The sequence below is a fragment of the Psammomys obesus genome, unplaced genomic scaffold, assembly GCF_907164565.1.
Source record: "Psammomys obesus unplaced genomic scaffold, mPsaObe1.curated_primary_1811, whole genome shotgun sequence".
Taxonomy (NCBI): Eukaryota; Metazoa; Chordata; class Mammalia; order Rodentia; family Muridae; genus Psammomys; species Psammomys obesus.
Window position 1 is genome coordinate 21,204,775 of NW_026596134.1, and position 22,985 is coordinate 21,227,759.

Genomic DNA, 22,985 nt, shown 5'->3' on the forward strand with positions numbered 1-22,985 from the left:
AGATAGATAGATAGATAGATAGATAGATAGATAGATAGATAGATAGAAACAGAGAGATAGAGATAGATATGGTACAGTATATGGGGGTTTGATAGACAGTACACAGTCTGATTCCTTATGACTTTTTAGACAAGCTTACATTTTTTAACTCTCTTTTCTACTTTTGTATTTATCTCCCACATAGCTCATTAGAGTCTCTTCTTTTCCCTATTCTCTGATCAAATTACTTTTACTCTGCTCTGCTAGTCCCCTATCTATTGCTACCCTCCCAAACACCAGCAATGGGCAGTTTTTGTTTTGTTTTGATTTACTTCCATGTTTTCTGCAATTAATCCACAATACGGTCATGCAAGCTTCCAAAGAAGAAATCAATCTACAGCCCTACCCAGCTGTGATGACTATGAACCATGACAACTACTAGGAAGGAAAAATAACTCTTATAAAGAAAACCCTTAGCTGCAGCTGGCTTAAAGCTCAGAGGTTTAGTCCATTGCCATCATGGAAGGAAGCATGGCAGCATGCAGGTAGACATGGTGCTGGAGGAAGAGCCATGTGTACTACATCTGCAGGCAGCAAGAAGAGAGTGAGACACTGGGCCTGGCTTGAGAATAAGAAACCTTAAAGCTCACCCGCCAGTGACACACTTCCTCCAACAAGGTTACACCTCCTAATAATGATACCTCCTGAGAGCCTATGGGGGCCATTTTCATTCAAACTCTCACATTATGTAAAGCCTACTGGGCAGTATGGTCCCAAGCATTTATCTAGAATTATATTAAAATGATAAAAATAGTAACAATATGTAAAGGCCCATAGAGTATGCCAGGTAGTAGGCACAAGAACTGATAACTGCCATCCCTTGTTCATAACCCACGAAGAAGTTGGTTTTTAAAGACATGTTCACACTGTACTCAAATAGTAGCTCAGGATGGACCGGGATTAACTGTGCAGCCCAGGCTATCTCAAACTCATGCAGTCCTCCTGCCTCAACCTGAGAATAGCAAGAGTCACCATTCCTGGATTCATAATGGACTTTATTATCCCAATTTGCAAGTGAAAAAGTCAATAAACGAGGCACAGAGAAATTAAATAACTTGCCCAAAGCCACAGAGTTGTTAAGTGACACTGTTAAGTTATCGAGTTAGGATCTGAACTCGGGCAGTGTGCCTCTGAAGTTGGCATGGTTGTTGAAGAAGTCTGATGTTATATGAAAAGATTTGGAATTAATGTGGGGGTATAGGAAAAGGAGATAGATAGAAATAGAGGGAGAGTAGTAGAGGGAAGGAGAGAGAGGAATGCAGGGAAAAGGGTTCGAGGAGGAAAGGAAGAGAGAGAAAGAGGGTAGGGAAGAGAGATCCTGCATAGAGTTAGTCAAGGATCATGGAAGGAAAGAGAGTACTTGGGAAAAGGAATTTACCAGTTGACAGTCAACTGGCTACCAACTCTCTCTCTCTCTCTCTCTCTCTCTCTCTCTCTCTCTCTTTCTCTTCTACTTCACTCAGAAATGCAGTCTCCCCTTCCTTAGAGCCCAGATGAAAGAAAACATCTCATTTTGTTTTGTATACTCAGAAACCTGAGAACAAGGCAGCTGCGGCTCCTGTTACCCCTAGATCTCTCATTATCCAACTCTTCAATTAGGTAAGTAAGCCTCTGGGCTTCCATATCTGGGTATTCAAAGTAAACATCTGAACTGTACATGGTTGGTTCCAGGAACCTCACTCGCTGTACATAAACACACATAAACACACAAGAACACCAACATATGTGTGTCAGCAGCTATCCAACTCTCTTTATACGTGATAGTATAGCACACGTATACAACCTATTCTGTTTTCTACCTGATACCTTTTTATAGTGTTTGTAAATAAGCCAGGGGACCCAGCATGCCAGTTAAATGTTCTTGTCTCCTTGAAATTGTCGCTAGATGGCTCATATGTACTAATACTAGTACATATGAAAGAGTTGCATGCTCTATTAACAACAAGAAACAAAATCTATACATGTCTAAGACAACCAACTGTGTATGTATGTGTGTATGTATGAATGCAGGTGTATGTATACTTTAGCATGTACACAGAAGTCAGAGGACAGGCTCAGATGTCAGTCCTTCAATCGTGAATATCTGTCTGTCTGTCTCTGACACTGTCTTTCTTTTTGAAATGGAGCTAGCTGTTCTGGGGATTCTCCTGTTTCCACTTCCATAGCTGCATAGGAATTCTGACATTACAGATGCTCAAGCCACATTTCAGAACTCCAGGCCCTTTTGGATGGGTTCTGGGCATTCATACACGGGTCCTGGGGTTTTCTCAGCAGGGGCTTTTACCCACTGAACCATCTCTCTAGCTCTGTCTGACAAATGCAATTTTCTTTTCCAGAAAATTTCTATTCACGGTTGATTGGGTCTGCACATAAGACCCATAGCTTTCAAGAGCCAAGTACATTCTCTAGGGTTCTTTCCAGCATTTAACTGCTGATGTTGGCCTTCATACCTGGAACTAAGGAGAATGGAGGCCCACAGTCACCATGGTGACTCAGCCATAACAACAATTCACACTCCATGGTGGGCATTTCCGAGGGGTGTCCAGGTTCGCCCAGGGTTGGAGAAAAATATTGAAACTCATTTAACTATTTTGTATTTAAAAAATAAATGGGTTTCTTTATATTTTGTCATGAAAGAAATCTGTCTATAATACATAGATATGTATACATGTATTCAAGTGATGTGTGCTTTTTTTCTATTATGTTGAAGCAATAAAAAAGGCTTAGAGCTCATGGTGTTCGAGAATTAAATTAGGCCTTGGCACCTACAGTCACTGTGCCCATTGACAAAATGCTGCCAATATTAGAAGACTCAGAAACATAAGCCTAGTGCTATGGGGGTGTATAATGCAGTGTGTTGTGATCTTCCTAAAAAACAGTATTCAGTGTCATTTGTATAGGTAGACCACACAGAGCAGAAAAACAGTAATGGGTTTTAAGAGATTGTGTACTATAAGTTTTAATAAGTAATACATCTTAAGTAATTGGTATACTATAAATGGAGTATTTTATTAAATAACTGCTTTTGAAGCCTGAATCTTTATATTAATCTTACCCTGAGGGTCAGACTCAAACAGATAATGGTAGGAAAATGCCTAACTCAGAAAAATCATTTCTATTATAAGAAGTTTCCAGGATTATTCTATCAGTATGTTAAACCATATGGACACACCTTAACAGTGTGCTTTCTCTGTCATTTTGTCTATTTTTCGGAGTCACAAAATGGATTAAACTCAAATTGGAGGTAATCCTCTTCCTTGATTCCTCCATCTAATATCAGATACCCACAGCAATACCTGATATGATGTGCTGCCCTGACCTCCTGAGTTTAGGAAGGATATTGAAATAGCAGAGATGCTACAAAGATAATCACACAAGAAAGGAGCGCTACAAAAGGCAAGAAGATAAAACATGTGAGGAGAGGTGGTGTGAGCTAATTTTATAAAGTCTGGCAATGCAAAGACTGCAGGGGACTTGATCACAGCCTATAAATACCTTCAAGGTAACAATATAATTGAAGGGAAGGAATTATTCATAGTCTCAGAAGTTGATAAGACTTGAAGCAATGGCCTGGAGCAATGAAAAAGATTGTTCAGGTAAAATTGCCAGGAGGTAGGGGAAAAGGAATTCTTTCTGTCTGAGGGACTGAGCAGGCAAAGCAATCCCCAGAGGAAACGTTTGAAGCAACTTAATAGAGACAGTGTAAAGCTCTTGAGTATGAAACAGGGATTAACAACTGTGCTGCTCTGTGCTCTTGTCAGAGTTCAGAGCTCTCAAAGGCACACCTGAAAGACGGTCCCCTTCAGAGAAGCACAATGTAATCAGAGGTTTATGTGAAGACTCCTCATTAGAGCATCATCAGGAAAAACGATGACACTCCAATACCATGAAGTTATGAATTAAATTATAGAAAAGGTGTTCTTTCCTGTATTCTGTATTCAGTATTGTATTTTAGAAATGATACCCAAATTTTCCCCAGAAAATACAGAATTTATCCACAAATGACATTCCAAGTTAAAATTGTAGGGCTTTAGGGAGATGGCTCAAGGGGGTAAAGTGGTTGGTATGCAAGCACGAGGAGCAGAGTTCGAATCCTCAGCATGCATGTAAAATCTAGGTGTGACAGCAGAAATCTTTGATTCTAGTGCTTCAGGGGTGGGTGGCCAGAAAGACCCTGGGAGCTAATTAAGCAATTATCCAATCTAGCTAAACAGTACATTCCAGGCCCACTGAGAAACTTTGCATCAAATAGCAAGATGGAGAACAATAGAGGAAGATGCCCAATGCCTACCCTTAGCCTCCATATGTGCATGTGCGGGTTTTTGCACCTCCATTTACACACTCACATACACATTAAGGATTGCAAAATTTTGAATGACTCAGCTAGAATCATTTGATGCACTGTGCTTTGGAAACATGCCTCATTTTCCACACATATGAAATACTTGAATGTGTAGGCCCTACGTAGTCCTGAATGAAAATGTGTGCTCCTGGAAAACAGGAATATAAAACTCAACATCTAAGATCTTCAAAACTAATGGGGAAAGGCCTCTATGGATACCTACCTACACATGATATATCAGGCAAATAGACACAGAAACATACACATAAAAATAATTGTTTTAAAAAATATCTGTGATATTAAAAATGTTTTAGAGTCCTGTCAACATATAATATGTGAATGTAGGCCCCAAAAATATTAGCACAAATTCTGTATGAAAAGTGTCCTAGAATCAAATGACAAGGTCTCCCAGGCAAGGGGTCAGATGAAGCAATTATCTGGCAGGACCTGGCAGTGGCTTGCGATGACTTGAAAGTATGGACAAATAGTCTAAATCTTTAAGTTTGGAAATGTCAATGTGTGTATATAATATCTAGTTTTAAAAATAAATGTGTATGTTCTATGAGGCCCAACGAACACTTGCTAGACACGCTCTCTAAAACCAGCACATTGACAGATGGAAGACAAGAGACACTCTGTGCTCTAAGATGAGAAGCAAGGGCTGTGGCAACATTTAGCAGAAGAAGCAGGCTCCCATACACGCCATCGCCAGGCATTTGGGAGAGAGAAAGGAGGAAAGCCTTCCCTCTTGCTTTTTTACCTACATGTTCAAAGAAGTAATGTTTGGAATGGCCGTGTTTTATTTTGTTATGTCATCCTACTCTATGTTCTCCTGATGTTGACACAGGGTCTCACTATGGACAGCACAGTTGGCTCTCTAGGAATAAAAGGAGATCTCTCACCTCCCTCCCCCCAGAGGGATTCAAGGTGGTATGTAAAAATTAATGACTGTTTTTGTTTTTAAGTTTTGTTTTTAATTATATATTTTTTCCATTATATATAATGAAAAAATATATATATGGGGTATATGCACATGGGTATAGGTAACAGAAGAGCCAGAATTGTCAGATCCTTCTGGAACTGAAGTTGTAGCTGGTTGAAAGCGCTCATATTTATGGTTGTGAGTCTAGGCTTTAATGGCTGAGCCATCTCTCCAGCCCTTGAAAGCACTCTTAACCACAGAGCCATCTCTCCAGCCCAAGGTGTTTAAATTCCAAAAATCCTACATACTTATAAGATGGCTCTTGATAGTTAGAGGAGTTTTAGTTCATTGGCCAGTGTTCTGTATAGATTTGAAATACATAGAAATATAGCACACCCTACTGTGTGCAAAGAATTGTTATCTTGTGGTTTTGGCTTCCACATCATAACGACATCACTATCCATAGTATCTTTGTGTCAGCTTCCATTACAATCACATTGCACAGCCTTTGGAGTGATGGCTCATTATTTCAAAAAAAAAAATCAATTGTTTTCTTTCAGGAAAAAAAACAACAACTAGAATTTAGCGTGCATGTCTGAGAAGTATAACCTTTTCCTTAAGGTGAGGTTGACATTGATGTCATAGAAGAAATCTTTGTTAATATATTCTTTATACCAACACCTTCAAAAAAAGGAATGATTTGTAGAAACACTGAAAACATTACTATCATACCTTCTAGGACCTCTACCATCCATTATTCTCTTGTTTTCCTTATCAAAAAATAGATAATCATGGCTTTGGAGAGAGTTAATTAAGTTTCCAGTTCCAGAAGGAGGCTCTTGGGATTTGGTAAATACCCAGACTTAGAGGAGGCACCTTGAGCACCACTGGGAAACAGTGTTCTGTGAAATCTTGCAGAGTTAAATAAAGGGAGGAGATACGGAGAAAGGAAAGAAAACATTTTCTCCAGAGCTGACTTTCTGTGTCTGCATTCAGTCCAATGTTTGCTCATATTTAATGCACACACAGCTTGATGGAGAAAGCTCATACTTTTTGTTTTGCAGTGTTTGGGTGTGAGTCAAAAGGAAACATGTGTTTCCGTTCTGTTTCTTGCAGCTCAGTCACGCAATGGGAAAAGAAACCAATCCATATGTCCTTAATACTGATGATGTAAATGGCAGGCAAGGAGGAACAGTTACCAGATCAGTAGATGTAGCATCCCTTCTGCCAGGCCCAGAAAACAAGTAGGAGAGAATGCTGTCTATTCCTAGAATGGTTGGGGTTTCATTTGATTGATTGGGGGGCTTTGTCCTTTCTTTCTGCCAGTGTTGCTTCAATGCTCCCAGAAGGTTGCTTGTTTGTATTTTGTTTTGCTTAGAGTTGAACTTCACATGCTAGACCAGCACTCCACAGTTGACCTGCATCTCCAGCCCCCTCTGGCAGTTTCCCATCTCTGAAACACAGATGCATATTTAGATGGAATCCATGTGACTACAAACTAGAGTCAGAGGGATGGTCATGTGATTTCACAGAACAAGGAGCTGGATTTCAAGGCACATGCCATTCCTTCCTTTCACTTTGGCAATGAAAACAAACTACTGTAGTTCTTATGAGGAGCCAGCTAGTGCGTTTTGGGACTTTTGTTTGTTTGTTTTCACTGTAGGTCCAGGAAATGCTTAGCTGGCAACTTGAGCATTAGAAAACACAAAGGTTCAAGTCTTCAAACTCTCAATGGTTAACTAATGAAGCACGTGCAAAATTACATTGTCACAATGTACTGCAAACTCAGGTTCCAGCTACATCCTTCAGACTTCCCTGCTAGAACCTACACTCCTGAAAGATGGTGAGCTCAGTTCTGTCTTTTTCATTTCCAAATCCAAATCACCTAGAACAATGTCTGACATAGTGAGAGCTCACTGAAGAAATAAGTTGTCATTTGGTTTCAGTAAAATAAGTCACTGATCTCTGCAGCACTGACTAATATTCATTCATTTGTCAAGTCTATTCCACCAACTTGCCTCTGACCTAACTTAAATTTGTCCTGTTATATCCTTTGATATAGGCTCCTCTATCTGTTTTGAACTCAGATTCTGGGGGACTTTTTAAAATACCATCAAAGGAAGCATGTGCTTTGTGGATCATTCACCAAGGATTCATGGTGTTTTAGAAAAGTACACGTCATTTATACGTCACATCAGAATTCATTTTCGTTTTTCACAGTTCAGTATTGAACTTGAACTTTGATGTCTAGCTCAGCAACAAACCCTGCTGATCTAAGAAGCAAACATGAAAGCCTGTTAACCTTAGGAACTAGGCATCCAGTCAGGAGCAAATTAAACAGAATTTGTTCCCACTTCAAGAAATATGATTTGTGCTACGAAGGTCCACCTTTCAAGCTTTGACTAGCTACTAGATATTAGAAGCTAACAGAGCAGGGAGCAGCAGGCCAGGGCTGCTATGAAGATACCAATATCTGGCTTAGATATGGAAATACAGAAAATTAAATACTGACTACAGAGAGACTTAATGTGATTCTGTATTATTTGAGATCATTTAGCATCTTCAAGCAAGTATATCCGAATGCTGCTATAATGACTTTTATCATCCACTGGAATATGAAATTGCAGTTGGGCAAGAATTTCTGTGCTGATGTGTTAAGTTTAAAAGGATTTAATTTGAAATTTGGGGGCTAAATTTCCCCTTAAAGCTCTTCATCTGCCATACCGTATTTAAAAGCTCAGATCAGGTTCTCTGTGTTATACAGGGGTGTTAAAGCAACTTGTGGGCTAAACTGGATGGATTGATATTATTAAAAAGGAAAAAAAAAAACAAAACAAATGCTGGGAAGTGTACAAGTGTCAGATAAAATGAAAATTTTCTTTTCTGTATAAAAACTGTATCAGGGCTGGTGACGGGGATCAGCCGGTCAAAACACTTGCTACTGAGCCTGGAGACATGAGTTTGAGTCTCAGAACACAGGTTAAGGTGGGAAAGGAGAATAAAGTCCACAAACTTGTCTTTTGATTTCTCAATACAACCCATCCCACAATAGACACACGCTAACATAGACACACACATGCACATTCACATCCACAAACATACTCTTCATAGTTTTAAAGCTTGATCAAAAACTTAGATGACTTAGTTGTAGCTACATATTTTTCATTCATCAAAATATTGCATCACATTTCTTTAGTTTTGTGTGATACTGGGGCTCAAACCCATGGCAACTACCTCAACTTTCCTGTTCACCATTTTTGTTAGAATGTGGTTAAATAAATATCCTAGGTCCTGCTAAATTTACTATATCTCACCTATATTACCCATAAACCCTATTACGTTGAAGGCTAATTATTTAAAAAGATTAAATCTGTATGTATCGTTAAGGTCAAAAATACCAATGTTTACATTTTCTTTTCTTCTTTTAGCATCCTCAACAAGTAGTCACCTGGTGGGCAAAGTAGTGCACACTGTAATCCAAGCACTCATGGAGCCAGAGGCAGGAGGATCTCTGGAGGTTGGGGCCACTGTGTCTACAAAGTGAAACCAGGACATCCACAGCTACACAGAGAAAACTTGTCTCAGAAAAACAAACTAACGAAAGAAAGAAAGAGAGAGAGAGATAGAGAGAGAGAGAGAGAGAGAGAGAGAGAGAGAGAAAGAGAAAAAGGAAAAAAAAACAGGTAATCACCTAATTTTTGGAATCTTAATGCATATGCATACAAAGTAGAGCTAGCCCTGTCAACTTAATTGTGCTGAGGAGATTAACTCAGCTGATACAGCTGAAACACGGAGCACATTTCCTAGATGATAAATAAACCACCAAGTATAGACATGATTGCAAAAGTATGTGGGCCGTCAGAGAATAGGAGGTCTTAGCCCCGAACAGCCAACGAGTAAAGTTGTTTTCAAAATATTTCACATGCAGTGGTTTACATTTAATAAAGAGCTAGGTAATTTTATCACCATTAGGGGAATCTATAGCTATCCAAGCTAAGATAATGACAAGAGTAATTAAATTCTCTGCCTCATTGCACATCATTTTGGGCATTAGGGGATTTGTTCCTCAGGGGATGACAATAAATCCAAACTGTCCTTCCCAAAAGCTCCAAAATAAAAAGCAAGGTTGGAGAGAGAATCTAACAAGGATATCATCCCAGGATCACAGGCGCTCATGGGGTCAGCAGTTGAACCATTTACATATTAGGAAAAGTTGTGGAATTTTATGGGGGTGGAGCCTTACCATAGAAATTAAGTCACTGGGAGCAGACTTTGTGTCTTTCTTGTCTGACCCTACTTCCTGTTTGCTCTCTCTTTTCTTACGTGGATCTACAGCCCCCTGTTCTTGCTATGATGTACCTGTTGCCATGTCTTTGCTGCCTTGGTAGACTGTATCCTATGAAACTGTAAGAGAAAGTAAACCCTTTCTCCCTGAAGTTGTTTTTGTTGGAGTACTGTATCACAGTGTTAAGCAAGTAAGTAAGATGCTGATCATTTAGAAAAGGAAAGAGATTATTTGTAGTAGGGGGAGGGTTTAATGAAAAACAAAACAACAACAACAACAAAAAAAAAACATCACTTCATATACACACTAATTAAAAACCAAAAAATAAAAACAAATCTAGTTCAATCACGTTAACATGTCTTTGTTATTCTTTCCAGGTTCCCAAACATAGTTCTCTCAGCAATGAGAGTTTCTTTCCTTCTGTCTTTATTTCTTTTCTTCCTTGCTTACTCTCTCTCTTTTTCTTTCTTTTCCTTCCTTCCTTCCTTCCTTCCTTCCTTCCTTCCTTCCTTCCTTCCTTCCTTCCTTTTTCCTCCCTTTCTTTCTTTCTTTCTTTCTTTCTTTCTTTCTTTCTTTCTTTCTTTCTTTCTTTCTTTCTTTCTTTCTTTCCTAAAAGGAGGTAGCCATACCAGTATTATCATGAAAAGACATTATATAGTCCAATGAGATGGCTCAGTGGGCAAAGATGCTTGCTGCCAAGTCTGAGGATCTGAGCATAACATGTACCAATCCCCACCCCAAGTAAATAAATTAAAGTTAAAAAATGCTTTAAAAAAAAAGTAATTATACTCATTTTGTAAGTAGGGACATGGGTGTATTCTTGCACTTATCATTATCATAATCCTATAAGGTTATCAGAATAATATCCATCGTCCCATCATTCATGCAGGATAGTTGCTATGTGGTGGTAGTAAAAGAAATACATGTTATGTTCTTGGCTCTCTTTTAGTAATATCCATGAGAAACAGCAAAGGGAGAGATAAAAATGCTGGTGATAGAGGAGTAATGACCAAGTTTATACGTTCATAACTATTATTCAAGACAAAAAGACATCACACATTAAGGAGAAATAAGTAAAATGTATAGGAAAAAATTCTTCCAATTTCATTGGATTCTGTAATACTTCACTATGTAGGTCTACTTATGCCTTCTAGCATTTTCTTTTTAGCTTCCCTATCTTTTCTTCCTTCATCCTTCCATTTTCTTCCATCATCTTGTATATTCACTTATCTGTTTCTCAGGTTTGCATTCAGTGTCTTCTCTGGAAATCTTAGCAAACATTAAAGCTTCGGTTGTCATTGAGGGCTGAGATATCTGAGTTTCCGACACCATCCTAAATATAGTACATAAATTCATCACATTTTCAGTTGGATAGTTCAAGTGGTTGACTTTTGGACCTCTTATATTTCACATCACCTGATTTAAACACTGATTTTATCACAATTTTGATAATGCCCACTTATTATGCCATGTTTGGCTATTTGTTGATGATGTCACGGTTTTCTTCACTTTTTGAAATCCTTATTTCTCTCCCTTTTTGTACAACAGTTATTAATATCTGTTTATTTGCTCTCTAAAATGTACTTTGCTCTCATTCTCATTACCTTCCTATCACAATTATTATTACACAGTAAGGCAAAAATATTTTTCTCAGACCTCCTAAACAATGCTGCTTATTTATCTTGAGCAACTGAAAAACTATTTTTTTTCAGTAAGTCAACCTAGAAATATATATTCTAGGTTTAATCATACAAACATATTACATGAAAGAAATCAAAAGTGCTACCAATTGGAGAAAGAAGAAGGTCTGTGAGGAAAAAGGAGAGATGGAGCAAAAAATAATAAAGGCATGATATAAAACATATGTAGCGATATATAGGTGTGATTGCCATAATGAAACCAATTTTTGGTAATTCTAACTTTAAAAATTAATTTAAAAAACAACTGGGTATATCATCTTCTACCAAAAGTCTTTCAATGTTTTCTGTTTTTGGAAGCAATCTGCCATCAGCATGATATTGAAATCCTTCAAGCTAGGTCTATAAAATACCAGGAAAGAAAACAAAAACGAACACAAAGCATACATTCCATTATCTACTGTGGACCAGGTTCTTGCTAAGCATTTTCACATACATTCCTATAAAGCTTCACAGCAGCCTGTTAGCAGAATTATAATTAGCATCTGCATTTTAATGAGCAGTCAAGTGATTTATACAAGGCATGGAGTTAGTTGCAAACCCAGGTAGAACTGAATAAGATCTTATTTGCCTCTACAACACCATCTTCTTTGTGCTCATCCCCACTGTCTGTCTTCTGTCATAGAACTTACTGTTTTCGAACAGACCTCCTCAATAATTTGAAAATGCATCCTGAATTACATGTCGTTGATTTTATGTCTAGGTTAGCATATTTATCTAGAGTACTTGACCAGCTTTTACAATCTAAAATTCACACCACCTTTTCTACATACATTTGTAAAAACTTTACACCAGCACTGTTCTAGCCTTGCTTGGCATGTAGCTAATTGTGTGTTAAAACGGAATCGGAGGTATGACTATAATTCTGGAGGTTAAGCTTCTTCATATCTCCAACAATTCCAAATAAATTGCTGTTTAATAACTCTTCAGTGAATTAAAATGATCATGATGATGATTTCTACTCAGAATCTTTCATTAGTAATAGAATCATAATTAAGAGTCGAGACTGGGTTTGAAAGCCCATTCAGCTGTTTATTGGCAGTGCTATCTTGAAGAAATTCTCTGGCTTCATTAAACAAGAATTGCCTCATTTGTCATATGAAGATATTAATAGTGAATGCTCAGACAGGAGAAACTAAACAAAGTTCTTATCAAAGTCCTGTACTTGATACTTTATCCATCAATAATAGTGGCCGTAAGAACAATGAGAGTAACACAAAGCCTCTCAAAAATACCTTCTGGAGTAAATGTCAGCAATAACCATCTATCTATTAAACTAGCTGCCATGTTACAGAAAACAGAGCAGGAAATGTAAATGGAATCACAGAGCTTATGAGGAGAGCCAAATATAGACTATAAGACTTAATTGCCAATCCCCCAGTGTCATTCCTGAGTCTGAAATGATTGTGAGATGAAGGTTGGCTTGAATGGATCAACAGGACTTATCCAAGTGTCTTTAGGTGATTCCAGGTTCCAAAGGTATCATTTCATACTGGGAAAGTCAGGTGTGGCTGTCAGTAGTATCTTTGAGGCAAATTCAGTTATACAGTTCCTTCAGCCATCTATCAGCGAAACACTAACATGTTAAAACAGCAGCAATGACAGCACCAGGATCTGAGAATATGATGCCGTGGAGCAGGAGGCTAATGAAGTTCCCCCTCAATGAGCTCAGTTTCCATGCCTCCTGTATGCAGCCAGCGATCTAAAATCCATCATCTGTAGCTTCAGGGTGGCAATGAGTTATTGCTTTCTCAGTTGCACTGAACAATACCCCAGGAGTAATGACTAGTAACGGTGCAAGCGGTGAGACAATGAGATGATTCATCTCACTGGCGTGTCCAGCAGTGTTAAGTCAGGCCTGCCACTAAGGCACACCAGCTCCAGCGCTCCCTCGATGTCATCTGCAGTTCCCCCGGCATAGTGCATTTTAGATCACTATGTCACAAAGTACTCTGCTACTCAGGCTTGTTTGACTATTTTGAAGACCATAGCCACAAAAGATAGGGGCCATCAGACTGACTTCCAGATTCTACATTTTATGCTCTTGGGCCGCTCCAGATCACAAATGTAGATTTGATTGATTTTCATATAAGTGGCTTTTGATGAGATGATGTTTTGGTTTGTTTGTTGTTTGTTTCCCAAAGGCTGCCCCAGAAGACTTACAGAAATACTTCAGAAGAGACTTTACATTCATTTTTGTTACTGTCTTTAAGTCTGTAATAGCCAGACTCCTTAGAAGTTTATACTACTTAGGTTGAAGTTTACATGTGATCATTGTTTAGGAAAAAAAGAACTTTCTCCAAACTGAAAAGTTAATTGTGGAAAAAATCATGAAACATCAATAGAAAATCCATTCCTGACTGAATTAAGCATGAGAGTGTGTGTGTTTGCCTGTGTGTGTGTGTGTGTGTGTGTGTGTGTGTGTGTGTGTGTATGTGTGTGTATGTTCTTTCATTCTTAATGACTTTTGGCTAAGTCAAGATTGATCATTGCATCCCCAACATAAAGCACCTTGCCTGGCACAAAGAAAATGCTCAGTGTAAGTACAATGGATGTTAGCCATGAGCTCTGTTACCTTGATCCTAATTTCTCAAGCTTCATATTATACAAGCATTGAAGAACCTGGACCGTACCAGTCTAAGGAACACTTGTGTAAATGATAAATGAGAAAGATACAGACATTTGGCCTTTTACGCTTATAATTGTCTGCCAGACACTAAATATTGTCTATGTGGTTTGTCAGTGCAGTTTTATAATTGCACTATTATGCATTTAATTTGCATATTAAGTTCATTATTCACTTTTCTTCGCATTTTAGAGAATCAGGATCTATGAATATTTTTATATCTTTTTGGTTTCCCGTTTACTTCATGACAGTACCTATTCATCTGTATAATCTAGATACATTCACATAAAGAGCTTGGTTCAGTTGTATTAATCACTGAGTAAAAGATTACATTACATGTGTCTTTATTTGATACCACAAAATAAGTCTAACCTATTTTGATGTTAGCTTTAGATGGAAAGAATTTTCTGACTATATGTATTTGTTACTGTGGTTGGTGTTAATGGTGGAACTCAGGGTGTCGATTTATTTTTGCCTTTTTTTCCTTCCTCTTCTCTATCTCCCATTTTTCTTTTGCAAAGTAAGATTTCCATTTTATATGAGTAATAGAATTAAGACACCTGGTCCTAATGTGGAGTGTTGCATATTCACTGTGTTTCCAGAGCCCAGTGAAACATCACACTGAAGGAGGAGTGAGTCATAGTGCTTTCCCCCATGACATAAAATGAGACCGGATGCAGCATCATAAGGGCAAAGGATGGTAGCAGAGGTTGACTTACCCTGGCATCTAACACAAGATTCTCTTGTAGTCAGAATTCTAGATTTGACATCTATCTCAAGCGTAGATAATATTGCTCTCAAGTTATTTCATAATTGACTTTTGGTAAGGTGATGTTTGTTATTATTATTTTCATAATTGTAGACTTATAAAATAATTTCAAAAAACTATGTTCGTTTTTAAAATTTAGTTCTCTTTTGGCAGATGTGTGTCTACATACACATATATGTATCCCCTCAGTGCGGTCATCATATACTGTGTATTTCTTCAAGAAAACTCCTCTTCTATATTTGTGCAAGCCTTGTTGGTAACAGACAGCTTGTAGGTAGTGTATTTTATTGATCTTCAGGAAAAGTTGGTAACATCATCTTTTTATTTCCTTTTCAAAGAAGAGGACAAAAATTTCCAAATGGTTGTGACATCTTCTCAAATTGACTAACTTACTTCATAATAACAGCAATGGGCCTTCAATCAAAAGTGTTTGGTTTCAAATTCAGGTCTTTGTACCTGGTATGCTACCCTCAGATCCAAGCATGGAATGAAAATCAACAGATTTCAAAGGAGGCCTCATGTACCTATTAGAGAAGTAGGAAAACATTCCGGATCTCCCATGCACATAGTTGCCTGTGGTCCAACTTACATAAGCAGTCCCCTCAATCCTGGCTCCTCTTGCCTTCTCCCAGCTTCTCCAGTTCTGCAGGGGTGGCACAGCTAAGCTGGGAGCTGCAGAGAAGATGCCCAGCAAGGCCTCTCTGTACAAGTGGCTAATGATCTGGAAAAGCTCCTAAGCCCAGAAACCCCTAAGAGGCCTTTTTCACTAAGAACAAATAAAAATGAAAGGGAATGTGAGCCAACCTGCAGTGCACAGCACTCTGTGGGAAACGAGATTGCCTCTGCTGGACAGCTTTGTATTTCTCTTGTTCTCTCCCTCTTCCCCTGTACTACCAGTCTCTAAACAGCACTACCCCTCTGTGCTCCATTGGACATCCCCCTAAACAAAGTCCAAAGTCTAATCCAGTTCTGTCAGTGGCCAAATCAAGGGATGAAGCTGAGTTAACAGACGCCTAACTTCACTGAGAACTAACCTGGCAGATGTCGATGCTTGACTGTAAATATTCACACAGAGACAGCCAAAATGAGGCATCCAGGATAAATTTATAGATGCAATAGACCAGAGGAACAGACCATTTATCACATTTCAGCTCTGCTCCCTTTTATTCTCAAGGAGTCTCTTTGAATATCATAAATTGTAGAGAAACAATATTATACAAGACAAACTTAATAAATACTCAATTTCCTCTTCATCTGACCCAAGAGATATTACTGATAACTTTTTAGGAGAACACAGTTTGGGGAAGAAATTCTGCCACTGTGGTACAAGACCTGTCGGGACAGCCTTCTTTTGTCTTACCTATCTCAGCTCATACACATATCTGCATGGTAAGTCAGGAAGGAAGTTGAACAAGGTTATAGATTCTTGTCAAACAAAACAGATGTCCTGACACATAAATTTTCGCTATTCCTGAAAGGCTCATAATTAAAAAATGAATCCAAGAGGATTTACTGTAAATTACACACAGGGAGAAAGAAATTAATATGGTGTCTTTTCTACACCAGCATTAACTCCATAGAGAGAAGCTAATTGCTGCCCAGTTCTCTCTGACCTTCTGTTTTATAGGTGGTGAAAGGAGGTTGTCAAAAGCTGCCCAGGAGCAATTGCAACACTTCATGGTAATCCTTTCTGTGATCCTGTGAAGGTGAGGATAACATGACATACCTCTAGACAGCATAGATAGGGGGAAAGAGGCAGATGTCACTCACAGCTGCTCTCCAAATATTGAGCTGATTAACTCAACAATAGATTTAACTACAGAAAAACTTATATTTAAAGCAATTATTTAAAAAAAATCTCTCATCCTTGAGACATCTTCCTCCTAAAGAATTTTTTTTTATGTACATGAACTTCAACAGAATTTTTTTGCCTTTGTCAAACACATTTCATTCATGATTTCATTAACATCGTAAGCAACAATTAACATGGAAAATATTGTACCAGGAAAGTATAAACCACAAACAAAGAAAACAAAGACTGTTAGCTAATCTGGAATAAATGATTCCCAAGTTATTCTGATATCTTAGCCTTTTCTGTTTTTTTTTTCCCCTTAAAGAATCCAAGCTCGACCTGCTTAATATTGATTGTCAAAGCCACTTAAGCCCCAAGAGTGGGGAGGCTTGAGGTTTAAAGGAAGGCATCAATGGGGTGGGACATCTAGGCAAAATATAAAATGGAACACAAGCAAACAAAAAAAGATCACACCTAGAGCATTTACACAATTTAGCCCCCACTTCTCTCTCTTTTTCTTCAATCAAATGTCATCATTCCCCCCCACCAAGTTTCTCTCTTAAGACCTGAGTTTGATTCCCAGCATTCACCTAAAAGCCTCATGCTGTAGTGTCTGACTGCAGTTTCAGTGGAGGTGGGGGATCCCTGGGACTTGCTGGCCAGCCAATCTAGCAGAATAGACAAGTTAAGCAACTGAGGGAAACACTTGCCAGTGACCGCTGGCTCCCACATTCATACGCATGTGCATGCATAGACACAGTTATACACACAAACATGTTAGCACACTGAAATTAAAGGACTTTAAATGAATTAGCAAATGAATCTAGGACTTTCAGTAGATTAAAAGCTTAAGAAGAAAACTATTTTCTTTTTTTGTTATTGTTTGTTTTTGTTTATTCAAGACTGAAAATCTTCTGTAAAGCAAAGGACAAAACAGCAGCCTACAGAAAGGAAAAAGAACCTTACCAACCCTACATTTGACAGAGGGCTTGTATCCAAAATATATGAAGAATTCAAGAAATTAAACTCCAAAAAACCAAGTAATTTAATTAAAAAAATGAAATTCTTAGCAGAATAATCTCTATGGCTGAGAAGCACTTAAAGGAATATCCTATGTCCTTAGTCATCAAGGAAATGAAAATCTAAATGACTCTGGGATTTCATCTTACAACCATCAGAATGGCTAAAATTAAAAACTTAAATGACAGCTCATACTGTTGAGGATATGGAGCAAGAGGATCACTTCTCCATGGCTAGTGAGACTGCGAACACGTACAACTACTTTGGAAATCAATTTTGTGGTTTCTCAGAAAATTGGGAATAGATATACCTAAAGACCTAGCTATAACACTCCTGGGCACATACTAAAAAATTTCCTGCCATACCACAAGAATGCTTGCTCAACTATGTTCATAGCAGCTTTATTCATAATAGCCAGAGACTGGAAACAACTTAGTTTGTCCTTCAACTGAAGAACTGACAAAGAAAATGTGGTACATTTACACAATGGGGTATTACTCAGCCATTAAAAACAAAGACATCATGAAATTTATAGGCAAATGGAAGGAGCTAGACAAGATCATCCTGAGGGAGGTAATCCAGACCCTGACAAACATGGCATGTACTCAGTTATAAGTGGGCTTTGGTCATAAAGTACAGGATATAACTATTCTACAACAGACCCAAAGAAGATAAGTAACAAGGAAGGTCCAAGTGGGGAAAGCTCGATTCTCACTGAAAAGAAAAAATAGACTTGACAGCAGGGGTGGATGAAGGGAGGGCACCTGGTAGGAAAGGAAGTGGGAATGAAAAAGGAGGGATGAGGTGGGGAGAGGACAGAGTTAGAGAGTGGATTGGAGGAGGCATCTCTAGGAGGAGCTAGAAACCTAGGACAAGGGAAACTGCAGAAACCTATGCTGGTGAACCTAGCTAAGATTCCTAGCAGTGGGGAAAATGGATCCTGAACCAGCCATCCCCTGTAACCAGGAAAGAAATCTAATGGAGGGTTTGGGACAACAACCCAACCACAAAACCTTAGATTCACAATTTGTCTTGCCTACAAGATGTACAGAAGGACAGAATTTGAGGAAAGAGCCAACCAATGACTGGTCCAGCTTGAGACCCACGCCATGATACTATCACTCACCCCTGATACTACTACAGATATTCTGCTATACTTGCAGACAGGAGTCTAGCATCACTGTCATCAAAGAAGCTTCCACTGATGGAAACTGATGCAGAGACCAATAGCCAAGCATTAAGTGGAGTTTGGGGAATCCTGTGGAAGAGGGGAGGAAGGATTGAAGGAGAGCCTGTGGGATTAAGGACACCAGAAAAAAAATCTACAGAATCAACTAACCTAGGCCCATAGGTGCTCATAGAGATTGAACTCCCAACTAATGAGCATGAATGGGATGGACCTAGCCCCTCTGCACATGTGTAACAGTTGTGCAGCTTGGTCTTCATGTGGGACTTCTAAAGAGAGAGCAGGGGCTGTCTGTGACTCTGTTGTCTGCATTTGGAAGCATTTTCCCTGACTAGTCTGTCTTGCCTATCCTCAATAAAAGATGTACCCAGTCTTACAGCAACTTGATATGCCAAGGCTGGATCCATGGCTGATATCTCCTCCTGAGGAGAAGAGGAGAGATAGGAAAAGAGGAGGTGAGAGGGAGGGACTGGGAGGAGAGGATGGAAGGGAAGCTGCAATTGGGATGTAAAGTAAAAAAAAAAAAAAAAAAAAAAACCAACAACAACAACAACAACAAAACAAATGATGTAATTAATTAAAAAAAAAAAAAAGAAAAGGAAAAAGGAAAACAAATGATGGAGTGGCTGTGAGGAGAAAGTACTGTGTCAGAATGCTGGCCAGAACGTTTACTGGTCTAAGCATTAAGGAAGTCAATATCGAGATGTCTCAAAATATTTAAAAGAGTCCGGGGCAGTAGTTCAGTGGCGGAGTACTTTGTTAGCATGTGTGATGTCCTCAGTATTGACGATAAAGAGACGAAAATATAATTATTACATGATCTAGATTAATCATTCCTGGGTAGATACCTGAATGACTATGTCAATATGGCAGAGAAATTCTTGCATAGACCGGTTTATTGCAGTCTTATTCACAACAGCTAAGAAATTGAAAGCTTTTCTGTCTGTCAGCAGAAAGCTGGGTAAACAGCATGTGGTACACGTATACACTGGGATTTCATTCAGCTGTTAAAAAACTGAAATCATGACATTTGGCAGAAAATGTTTGTAACTGGAGATAATTATGCTAAAAAAATTATTGGAGTCAGAACGAAAGCATGTTTTCTCTCAAATGCAGACTCTAGATATAAAGTGTGTGTGTGTGTGTGTGTGTGTGTGTGTGTGTGTGTGTGTGTGTACTTAAATAGAAAAGGGAGCATGATGTGAAAGGCCTGGAAAGAAAGAAAATCTTTATTTTTAAAAAGATTTGTTTTTATTTCTGTTTGTGTTGTTTTCTATGTACTCATATCTATGTGATTGCTTACAAAGGACAAAGTACCCTAGAGCAAGAGTTACAGGTGGCTGTAAGCTACTCAACATGGATAATGGGAACTGATCTTGGGTCCTCCAGAAGAATAGCAAGAGGTCTTTCTGCTGAGCCATCTCTCCTGCCCCTGGGGAAGGGGTCTTAGGGAATTGGAGAGGGCTGCAGAAGAAGAAAATGAAAAAGAGCAAAATGTGATGACATATGTGTAAAGAAAACAGCAAGGTGAAATTCTATTTTGTAGGTTTTGTTTTGTTTTTTTTAAGACAGTGTAGAATGAAATCTTTTGCCTCCTGCCTAATCCTTATTTTTTCTTTCTTTCTACAATGACTCCTAAGTGCTTTTCTTTGGGATAATTTTCTTAGCACAGTGAAACAAACCATTCAGCACAAGAAACCATTGTTTATGAGACTGTAAATGTCTCATGAAGCATCCTAACCAGTATTTATTGTTTTGCTTTCCTGAAGACCACACTTAACTATTCAAAGAGTCTGGATTTTACAGCAATCTTTTGATTTTTCTACTTTATTCTTTTGTTCTGATTGTGTTAAAGAATACAGAAAAAAAAAGACTCATTAGCAGATTAAAAATGGTTTCAAATGACTGGAGCAATGAAGAGGCCATGCTTATTAAAAGGTCATGGACAGGGCAGGTTTACTTACTTCAGACCTGTGTGGATTTTTCACATTACAGTGAGGAAAATAGACTAGTTTACATAATTGCCTATCCAAAGCTTGGAAGAAAACATCTTTTTTCAAATTCATCAGAGTGTTTAATTAATAGCAGCATCTCTGATTTACTCCAGGGTAATGCTACATATTCTAATGAATTTTTTGAGTGTATTTTTACTTTCATAAAATACTACATATAATGTTAAAACTAAAGTACATGACTATACAAGGAACACCTGGTAACACATACTAACAAATGCATATTACTGGGACACAAAGGCATGGTTAGAGGTTTTAACTTTTCAAACTCAACAATGAATTACAGAATTCAATAAAGGGATAGTATTGTTGTTCCCTTGAAAAGTTCTCAGTATCCACGAACAGTTTGCATCAAACCCTCTGCTACACCCCAAGCAAACTGTCAAAGAGTAAGTCAAAACCTTTCTTAAGAGCGAAGATGAAATACCAAACCCTAGTGCCTAGAAATGGATTCACTGGCAGCGTATTATATGATGGCAAAATATGTTGATGACTAGGCCAAATCGTTATTTTTCTTAGGAAGTTACACTGAACAAAAAAAATAAAATAAAATAAAATAAATAAATCACTGTGAAAATGCAAGTAAGATGGTAATAATAGCCTAGTTATAGCTGCCATGAAATAGTCATTAAGTCATATGCAGCATAAATCTTCTGGAGTCTTGTAAATGATGGTAGCTCTTGGAGGCTAAATAAAGATAAACTGTAGTGACTGTGGCTTCCTCTCTCTTTGCTCCTTGGCATGGGCTTTTATAATGTTTAAGCTAAAACTCCCAGCACCATATGGTTCCTGAAGCATCTGAGAAAGAATTAAAAATCTTCAACTCGATTCTATATTTACTTAAGACTAGTGCTTTTGGGGAGCCTAAGGATTGTCTTGCTCTGCTCTGGTTCATCCTGGGGCTTAAATCTTGTGCCTCTTCCTGGTCTCACATCTGGATAACACCAGCAGAATACTGCTATGGCTGAGCCTGCTGCTGTGGACCCAACTTGCCAATTCCAATTTCTGTAGATTTGCAAAGAAAAACTAACACTCTTCTTTCCTCCCTTGATCTGCAGCTTAGATTCAAAGAGTCCCAGCAAATGCCCCTTTTCTGCCTTGGTGGAGATTGGCATTAATCCCAGATGATCTTTTTTTTTTTTTTAACTGTTTTCCCCTCTGCTATTTAAACTGAATCCTTAGTGTTCCAAATTAAATCCATTCTTTCTAACCCTGTCATTGCTAACTAATGAGAACAATTCCTCTTTCTGCTCTTGGTGGCTACATGTGGGGTACTTACAGATGAGAATCATATCTTTCTGTAGCCTACTTTTTAACTGTAGACTGCACAGTGATAAAATGGTTAATTGTTGCTATAAAAATATTTTCTATCCTCATAAGAAAGTAATTTTTTCCCTCCAAATCTTTTTAATTTCTTTGTTTTGCACAATGCTCTTACGGTCTTCAGAGACTAAAAGTAAAATTCGACCCTTCCACAGACACAAGATTTAAAGGAAAACGTTAAATATGTAATATGCTCACTGGGAAATTTTCTCCTTGTCACACCCACTCTGCTACTAGAGCCTTAGCTTTCATCACACATTTCTCTCATACCTGTGGTCACATTTGCAGCCAAGTTTTATGAATGAATTCTCGTTGGAACAGAGTCACGTCTTAAAAGCATATTGTTTGTAGCAAAACCAACAGCCTGTATGACCTGCAAAGTCCATAATGCTGACATGCTGGCCTTTTAGAGAAAGTTTGCCAACCCCCAGCTGTCTGTCTAACCCTGAGTGTGACCGAATGCACAACAGAAGACACCCCTTAAAAGACATGCACCTATGTCACATTTATGGAGAATGTTCTCCTGTGTCTATCCAACTCACACCTCAGATCACCAGGAAAACAAAAGAATCCAGGCCAGAGCTGGATGGTACTCACAATGTGGAGCTGGAGGAAGTCTCCAAGCCCTGGGGCACTGTCAATGCGTACTAAGATGCCATCCTTCACAGTGGTGCTGAATCCCACGGCGAGGCGGTCAGAGCGTGTGCTGGGTCTGTCATTCGCTGGCCAGGTGTAGAGGATGAGACCACCACTTTTCCCAAAGATATACGTGGCACCAGCTATGAAGGCAAAGAAGAGGAGACATGAGGGCCACTGCATTATGCACTGCCTGCTCTAGTACACCATTGAGACTACAGGAGACAGCTGTGGGAGAGAAGCTTCTCACGCCGGACAGTATCTGGTCACTAAAAGGGATGACTTCCACAGCTTCAGAAAGTGCCTGTCTCCCAGCATTAAGGATGCTTGCGATGG

General features: G+C 38.7%; 1 protein-coding gene across 4 annotated transcripts in view; it reads right to left on the reverse strand.

Annotated features, from left to right (window-relative positions):
- Nrxn3 (neurexin 3) overlaps positions 1–22,985 on the reverse strand; it is a 1,537,891-nt gene that overhangs the window by 331,894 nt on the left and 1,183,012 nt on the right. For all 4 annotated transcript variants that reach the window (XM_055593211.1, XM_055593213.1, XM_055593214.1 and 1 more), the window contains one exon: positions 22,611–22,792. In XM_055593211.1, the coding sequence (XP_055449186.1) occupies positions 22,611–22,792 (182 nt within the window). The remainder of the gene's footprint in view (positions 1–22,610; positions 22,793–22,985) is intronic.